Below are 8,933 nucleotides of genomic sequence, written 5' to 3' on the forward strand. Positions count from 1 at the left end.
TTAAAACTTTAGAGTCTTTTTTTCCCTCTTTAAAAAAAAAAAAAAAAAAAAAACTAGACGATGATAATATTATAATATAAGAATATTGAAATTACAAAGAGAGCTATAAAACCCATTAAAGAAGCACTTGATTTTTTCTTGACGAGAATAAGGGTGTCAATTGCGTACCGAAACAGTTTAACCGTACCGAACCGCACCGTCTAAAATAGCACAGTACCGTACCGTTCAAAATTCGGTACAGAACGTACCGAAACCGAATTTCTTCGGTACGGTTCCGGTTTTAAGTACTCATACCGTCGGTATGTACCGAAACCGTACCAAATTAAAGGATATAAATTGTAATTTTACAATTAAAATACTTTACATTTACCCTACCCCTAATTCTCTATTTCAATTTTTCGTTTCATCATTCACTCCACTTCTTAGATTTACTTGTTTTGTCTCTATTACTTAGATTTACTTGCTTTATCTCTATTAATTTAAAATTCTATTGATTGGTTGATCACAATTTCATTAGAATCTTAATGAACTAATAACAAAAGTGGCATAAGTTCATTCGTATCAAAATTGTACCGTACTAGATACCGTGTTCAAACCGTTTTTCCGTACCGATTTAATACCGAAACTGTACCATACCGTTTAAATTCGGTACGGTATAGTTCTGGTTTTCGGTATTTAAAGTTGGTACCGTACCGAACCGTACCGATTGACACCCTTAGAAGAGAAGTGATTTAAACTATTCACCCAATTTCTCTTCCTTAACATAGCCACAAAGCTTGTGGGAAAGCGACTCAAGCCCCTCGTTAGAGTCCGGATTAGTATTAGGGGTGTAAATGGATAATCGAAATCCGCTTTTGAATTCGCATTCGCATTGTTTAGGGGTATCCGAATACGTACGATTACTAATAGGAAGCCGAATACTAATACGCTTTTGAATCCGAATTCGCATTCGCATTGGATATGGTGTACCCATTTTTTACAGATTATTATCTGTCCGATAAAATTATTGAATTAAGTTACTTATTTAGATTTATTTTTTTTATTTTATAAAAATTTTACCTATGATATGTGATTATTTTTGTAGATTTTCTACTAAAATAGCTACAAATGTTGTTAAATTCTTAAATTTCAAACTTAGTCCTCACAAATAAAATGGTAAAAAAATTAGTCGAAAACTTGCATTCATACTCATTTAGAAGAATCCACATAAGAAAATAACTATTTGATATTCATCCGAAAACCAAAATGATATTATTCGAATCCAGTCCGTTTACACTAAGGGTGTCAATCGGTATGGTTTCGGTAATTCGGTACGGTACCAACTTTGAATACTGAAAACCAAAACCGTACCGTACCGAATTTAAACGAATGAACTTAGGCCATTTTTGGTGTTAATCGGTACGTATCGATTGGTTTGGTACAATTTTTGTACGAATGAACTTAGGCCATTTTTGTTATTAGTTCATTAAGATTCTAATGAAATTGTGATCAACCAATCGATATAATTTGAAATTAACATAGATAAAGCAAATAAATCTAATTAATAGAGACAAAACAAGTAAATCTAAAAAGAGAAGTGAATGATGAAACGAAAAATTGAAATAAGGAATTAGGGATTGGAAAAAGGTTAAGTGTTTTAATTGTAAAATTACAATTTATATCTCTTAATTTGGTACGGTTTCGGTACGTACCGACGGTATGAGTACCTAAAACCGGAACCGTACCAAATAAATTCAGTTTCGATACGTACCGTACCGAATTTTACTTTGTATATATTTTGTTATTATATACAGATATTTAAAACCACACAAAATCTGTGGTTAGAAAACGTCAAGGTGGTGATTCGTACTCAAAACCTGGAGCCCAGCCTTAGGCATCAGACAAACAAATTTTTTTTTTTTTTTTTTTTTTTTGACATGAAAGATGAAACGTGTAAAACAATGTAAGAGTGAATGAAAAGACAAGCTTTAACCAAAAAAAATGAAAAGACAAGTCAAAAGTCAAGATGCCTATACTATAAATCACCAGATTGAAATCTGCCACACCCATATGTTACGTACATTTGGATGTTTATGTTTATATATTATATTTTAAACGTGACAATACAGTTCCATCAAAACTCACTCATGCGCAAATCGTGATAAACAAGAAGAAGAAAGACGAGCGAAAGTATAAAAAGGATAAACGGTTACAGTTGAGACTCATACGGTTTTGTAGAATCTCGCTGTCTCTGTCTCTAAATCACAGGCGCAGTTCTTCACTCAATTGAGACTAATTCTCCTCTTTGCTTTAAGCTGTTGCTTGCCTGCTCTTCCTTAGATTTTAGAAGATTTTAAATGCAACTTCATTGAGTCATTGTCTTCATCACACATTGCGTCTTCATGATTTCGTTTGCTCCTATTAGAAGCAAACAACAGGTTAGTTAATCGTCTTATGTGGTTTTCTTATTTCCTTATCCAAGCTTGGAAGCAATAGTTCTCGTTAATTATCTATTAGCATCTTTGTATTGCTGTTTTTGTACGACATTCATCAATTTGGGGGATTATATTAAGTGGAATTTTATTGGGTTTCCATTGTTTTTGTTGATGACCTTTCTCAGCTTGAGTTTTGAGGATTTGCTCCGTTGCTTTTGATTTGGTTTGAAGGTCTCTGGACCAAAATCCTTAGGTGTTCCCTATACTGTGGGATTAATTGATTTTTTCTTTTTGTTTCTTAACAGGGCATACTCTCCATTTTCAGTTACTAGACACACAAATGAGGGTTGAAGAACTAAATTCTTAGTGTTCTTTGCTTAGAACAAGACTGTATGTCCTTTTTGTTTTGCTGGAAATCTAGGTCTGTGTTTTTTGGGATTGGGTCTCTGTTCTTTCCATTATCCCCAGGTTTCTTTCTTTTTCTGGCTAATCATTTACCGTATTGAGCCAGTTCATTTCTTTTCCCCTAGATAATGGATATTAGCAATGAAGCTAGAGTCGATCAGTTTGCCATTGGTCCTTATACAATCATTGGTAGGACCATTGCTTTTAGGTTGTTATTTTGCAAGTCTCTGTCACAAGTAGGGAAGCTGATCTTCCAATTTCTGCGGAGTGTTGTCTACCAATTGAAGGGCTATGTGATGCCTGTCATCTCTTGGTTCCATCCCCAAAACCCACAAGGAACGTTAGTGATGATCACGGTCATGGCTTTCTTGTTGAATAGATGTACTGACATCAAATTGAGGGCTGAATTGGCTTATCGGCGGAAATTTTGGACGAAAATGATGGAATCTGCTTTGACTTATGAGGAATGGGCTCACGTGGCTAAGATGCACGATATGGACACTCCAAAGATGAACGAATTAGATCTTTATGATGAGGAACTGGTGAGGAATAAGCTCCAAGAGCTTCGGGACCGTCGCAAGGAAGGTTCTCTCAGAGATATAATCTTCTGTATGCGCGCAGATCTGATTAGAAATCTAGGTAATATGTGCAACCCTGAGCTTCATAAGGGGAGGCTTCAGGTTCCCAAGCTCATACAGGAGTACATAGGTGAAGTTTCCACCCAGTTGAGAATGGTTTGTGAGTCAAATTCTGAGGAGCTGCTCTTAGGGGAGAAGTTGGCCTTCATGCATGAAACAAGGCATGCCTTTGGGAGGACTGCATTGCTTTTGAGTGGTGGTGCATCTCTGGGTACTTTTCATATTGGTGTTGTTCAGACATTGGTGGAGCACAAGCTTTTGCCTCGGATAGTTGCAGGTTCTAGCGTTGGCTCCATCATGTGTGCTATTGTTGCCACAAGGTCTTGGCCTGAACTTCAAAGTTTCTTTGAGGATCCCTGGCATTTAGTACAGTTCTTTGATCAGATGGGTGGGATTTTTGCAGTTGTGAAAAGAATTATGACACAAGGGGCTGTTCATGATATTAGGCAGTTGCAAAAGTTATTAAGGCTTCACACGAGGAACCTAACCTTCCAAGAGGCTTATGATATGACTGGCCGTATTTTGGGGATTACGGTTTGCTCCCCTAGGAAGCATGAGCCACCAAGGTGCCTTAACTACTTGACTTCTCCTCATGTTGTTATATGGAGTGCGGTGACTGCTTCATGTGCTTTTCCTGGCTTGTTTGAGGCTCAGGAACTGATGGCAAAGAACAGAAATGGTGAGATTGTTCCTTATCATCCTCCATTTCATGCAAGTCATGAAGAAGGTTCTGGTGAACACACTCGCAGGTGGAGGGATGGTAGTTTAGAAAGTGATTTGCCTATGGTGCATTTGAAGGAGCTCTTCAATGTTAATCATTTCATTGTCAGTCAAGCAAATCCTCACATTTCACCATTACTGAGGCTAAAGGAGCTTCTGAGAGCTTATGGAGGAAACTTTGCTGGTAAGGTATGTGGATAAATGATTCTGATTTTTCATAGTTTTTCTCTTAAATTTTTGTTCAAGTGGACACTAATGTATGGATTTTCTTATAGCTTGCTCACCTTGCGGAGATGGAGGTGAAGCATAAATTCAACCAGCTACTGGAACTTGGTTTTCCACTTGGTGGGATTGCCAAGCTGTTTGCTCAAGATTGGGAGGGTGATGTCACCATTGTGATGCCTGCAACACTAGCTCAGGTGGATACTACCATTCAATCTCACAAATTTTTGTAGCATTTCTTTGAACTGTTTGAGCCGACTTATTCTTTGGTCTATTAATAAGCTTATTTTGATCATATTTCTGTTTCTGTTTCAGTACTCAAAAATTATTCAGAACCCATCATACATGGAGCTTCAGAAGGCTATGAACCAGGGAAGGAGGTGCACTTGGGAGAAGCTTGCTGCCATAAAGGCCAACTGTGGCATTGAACTTGCATTGGATGAGAGCGTGGCAATTCTCAACCACAGACGTACACTTGAAAGGAGTGCTGAGAGGGCTGCTGCTGCTTCCCATGGAATAAGCAGTACGGTTAAGTTTAATGCTCCTAAAAGGATTCCCTCATGGAACTGTCTTGCAAGAGAGAACTCAACAGGGTGCCTTGAGGAAGATACTCTTTCAGATGTGTCGTGTTCATCTAACCAAGGTGTTGGTGGCAATACAGGAGGGAGTTCAGCTAGGAACTTCCATGTCCAACACAACATGAATGATGAAAGTGAGAGTGAATCAGAACATGTGGACCTCAATCCTTGGACAAGATCTGGTGGTCCTTTGATGAGGACTAAATCAGCAAATAAGTTCACTGACTTCATCCAAAATTTGGATGTTGATGCCGAGTTTAGCAAGTCATGTACAAGGGAAGATGAAAAGAAACAGTGGGTGGTTAGTTCCAACAACTCTGTTGTTTTCCAGACAGCAGGGAAGGTGGATCAATACTATCAGAGTCCAAGGGGAACGACACCAGATGGGAACTCCGGGAACAACAAGTTTAACCAATGGGATGTCAACGATCGTAGATGTCCTCCATCCACTACTAGCATCATGCAAGGTGAAGAAGACTTATTGCAAACAGAAAGTATACAAAAGGGGATTGCATTCAACGACCTTAAGAAGGAAGAACCAACTAGTCTTGTGCTTGAGGCTGATAATTCCAAATATTTCCAGCGTCTATCTAACAGTCCAGTCGACTGTGAGCTAGTTGAATGCCTAGAGGAAGGCCCAGCATTTGAATCTGATAACAATGATGAAACATTCTACAACTTCAACAGAGATATGGCTTCACCTGTTTCTGAGGATCATTCAGCCACAGATGATGGTAACTCTGAGGCTTTGGGCAGCTGAGGATCGAGGGATTCCATCTGTGTAATTCAATTTTCTGTTTTGGGGAATGGCATGTTCTATGGACTGGTATTAAAATTTGGGGACATGCATCCCTTGGACCAAGATTGGGTAACAATGTAAATGTCCACATCTTAAGCTCAAATTCAAGCTGACAATGTAAAGGTAGCGCTAATGAGTTAGGAACTGCATATTTTCTTGGCAATGGCTTGGAGGGTGTTTGGTGATGCTCCTAAAGAATGTTTCTGGCATTTTTCTAACAAAAGTTGGTCGTGATAAATCCATAAGCCCCATATTTTCCTCATGCGAAGAGCCACAGCACCAAGAGATGATCTCTCAAGATGTAGCTCGGCAATTATCGTGTTTCCTCCATCGTGAGTTTCCGGCAGCAGTGCAATTTCTCTTTTTTCAGCTCCGTAAAACCGTAGTTGGCATCTTCTTCTCTTCCATTTCTTTGCTTCTGACCTTCAGATCTTTTTCTGTTTCCCTTCCCACACCTCCTTAACCCCAAAGGGTTTCAAATTCAGTTGGAAAGCAATGCTTCAGAAGGTCTCTTTTTCGCCACTTAGCAACTTGTCACTTACGAACTATTAGGTATGCATAAGGAAATGCTGTTAACACATTCTCAACTTCTTTCTCTTGCTAAACCCAATTCCTATTCAATTCTTGTCTAAATCCCTGAAAATTGAAAGTTGACTTCCTCTTCATTTAGTTGATTCAGGTTGTTTCTATACTTCCACTTAATTTACAAAGCTACAGAATGTAAGTGGCAAGAAGCAAATGGAGGGAAGTAAATGTGTTGGACGGAATGCTGTTCCAGTGAGAATTAGCCACCAAATCCTCTTGCTGGAGCTTATTGTCAATGTTTCAGTAGTGCTAATATCGTGTCACCATGCAGGAAAATGCTTGTTCATCGCCCATCTCTGGTAATACAAATTGCTGATTTTTTTTCTTTATTTTCTTCTTTTCTATTTGTGGTTTGGGCTGTTGTATCTTCCCAATTTCTTTAGGTCGACAAGGGATTTTGTAGTTCCAAAATATGCTGGGTATGTATTATTTTGTTGATCAACTAGTCCTGGAAGTGAATGTTTTCCATTCTATGAATAAAGAGAAGACAAAGAGAAAATTTTGAGTTTTGCTGTTTGTATTCAGCTCTTTTGACTCTGTTGACTTCTGTGAAGATTTAAAACATGGTGACATGAATTTGTAGTTCACATTGGATTAAAAAGGGCTAATGAACTATGAAAAAATATTTTAGTAATTTGCTTAGCCAGTAAGCTTCAAGCTTTGTTGTTTTTCCCCCCATAAAACTTCCACCCATGTTCTGATGAAGGCACTGATTCAAGTTTCAACCGAATTTTTAGCTGTTTCTGGATTCTTTTGTTGAGTTATTTATTGGAGTTATAACTTTGTCAAGTTTGTTGCGCCTTAGTGGTTTGGACTTATCAATAGGACTATAAAGATCAATTATTTGGACTAGGTAAAATATAACAGACAGGTAGGCAGTAGTTGAACACACTTTCAAGCTTGGGATCACAAATGGCCTCAGATGAGTTTGCTGGCTTTAGTTGTATTAATGCAGTTGTACCTTTACATGCGTTTATGGTTGTGATTCTCCTGCATTTTCTATTTTGTTCCGTTGATCCAGGATTATTTTCATTTTCTGTTAGTTCTTGTGTTGTTTTTCAGTTAATCTTTCTTGTCCTTTTGTTTCCATCAACATTTGTTGATTGTTGAACATATGTTATTCCAGACATTTTCATTATGTGTGAGTAGTTGGATGTTTTTTTCTTCTTTCTTACCCTTATCTTGTGACTCCTTTTCATAATTCAGGAGATCAGATTGCTCCAGGAGTCCAGGTATTATTCCTTTCCCCATCAAGGACGTATTCAGTATTATCCAAGATGTTTCACAGCTTCCCCCCCCCCCCCCCCACCAAAAAAAGAAAAAAAGTTGTATCCACACTGCATTATGCTGATGTTATAAAGTGGCTATTGGTAACATTTTTCTTTAGCCAAGTTATCTTCTTGTTGTCGCTTTAATTCCATTAAAGCATACAGTAGGTGCTTTTAAGTTGCCAATACAGTAGTCTAGCTCAAGCTTGTCTTCTTAATTTATTAAAAAAAATGCAGTAGATCATTATGACAACTGAAATGATTTTAACAGTTACTGGCTTTGTGGTGTCTGTTTGATGTTATCTTGAAGGCTATTCACTAATTGATTGATGCATATCCATTAGATCTTATGATGGGTTTTCCAGTTTTCTTCTCTAATTGGTTATGCAATGCATACTGATCCGTTTATTGAAATGCTGATTGAAAAATTGACCAAATTGTGATTCATTTCCATGAGTTGCAGAAGCTTTTCTCCACGGCCGGGGCACGGGAGCGCGCAAGAAGAAGGAGCGAGGGCCCGAAGGGGGCAAGGGCCCAGGGGGTCCAGGCGAGTTCTGGGGGCGGGGTGCCCAGGCCCGGCAAGGGTTTAAGGTTAGGCAGGCATTTCAGGTCACTTTGCTTTTGGTAGTCTCTATCTGGCTGCTCTACCAGCTAACACACTCGCACAGTAACCAATAAAATGGCAAGAAGAAGCTCGGCAGTGAGCATTGAAGTATGGTTTTGGGACGTAAAGGGGATTCAGTGTCTAGTGAAGGAGTTAAAACTGACTTCAGTAAAGTGAATCATGTTGGAAAGGTGAAAGAAATGCAGATGGAGGAGGAGATGATGAGCTTGATAAAAATCTTGTTGATAGGGCCCAAGAAGGGTCTGTGGTCAATTGACATAAAGATTCACAAGAGAATTACTAATGATTAGAAAGGACATGAAGGAATTGGGAACTCAAGATAGGGAATCCGTGAGAAGTAATGAATAATATAGGTACTAGTGAGTAGTGAGTAGTGAGTAGTGATGGGAATTCAAGTTTCTAAGCTCTAAGGTGAGTCTTTAGCTCAAAAAAAGGAAGAGCATTTGGATTTGTTTCCAGAAGATGATGGTTCGACTCCATCATGACTCATATATTGTCTCTTGGAAGTGAACTTAATAGTTTCTTGCTGCAGTTATATCAAAATTTGTTTGTCAAGAGTTTCTGCAGCCATAGTCAATTGTATTTATGCAAAGAGAGTTAGGATGAAATTAACCAGAATATATATATTGAGATAGCTCTCTAACTTTTTCAATATTTCTCTTCAAGTTGATTCCAAATT

At 38.3% G+C, this 8,933-nt stretch overlaps 1 protein-coding gene across 5 annotated transcripts; it reads left to right on the forward strand.

The window, feature by feature from the left end:
• The first annotated feature begins 2,157 nt into the window (after positions 1–2,157).
• Positions 2,158–7,650, forward strand: LOC149007656 (triacylglycerol lipase SDP1-like). Of its 5 annotated transcripts, none has more exons than XR_016175180.1 (5): positions 2,158–2,417; positions 2,720–4,366; positions 4,453–4,596; positions 4,715–6,328; positions 6,447–7,650. XR_016175180.1 is itself a non-coding variant. In XM_089166483.1 (4 exons), the coding sequence occupies exons 2-4, from the start codon at positions 2,948–2,950 to the stop codon at positions 5,735–5,737; spliced, it is 2,586 nt and encodes an 861-aa protein (XP_089022609.1). In that variant the 5' UTR covers positions 2,158–2,417; positions 2,720–2,947; the 3' UTR covers positions 5,738–7,650. The 5 variants fall into 5 exon arrangements, 1 of the variants encoding a protein (XP_089022609.1); XR_016175181.1 differs by having other exon boundaries at positions 6,456–7,650; XR_016175179.1 differs by having other exon boundaries at positions 4,715–6,108; positions 6,248–7,650.
• Positions 7,651–8,933: the final 1,283 nt, after the last annotated feature.

The sequence above is a fragment of the Hakea prostrata genome, chromosome 8, assembly GCF_041222555.1.
Source record: "Hakea prostrata isolate BN-2017 chromosome 8, UWA_Hpros_2, whole genome shotgun sequence".
NCBI lineage: Eukaryota > Viridiplantae > Streptophyta > Magnoliopsida > Proteales > Proteaceae > Hakea > Hakea prostrata.

Coding starts and splice junctions, on each gene's coding strand:
- LOC149007656 (XM_089166483.1), top strand. CDS start 2,948: ATGGATATTAGCAATGAAGCTAGAGTCGATCAGTTTGCCATTGGTCCT. Junction 4,367..4,452: donor GAGGAAACTTTGCTGGTAAG/GTATGTGGATAA, acceptor ATTTTCTTATAG/CTTGCTCACCTTGCGGAGAT. Junction 4,597..4,714: donor TGCCTGCAACACTAGCTCAG/GTGGATACTACC, acceptor TTTCTGTTTCAG/TACTCAAAAATTATTCAGAA.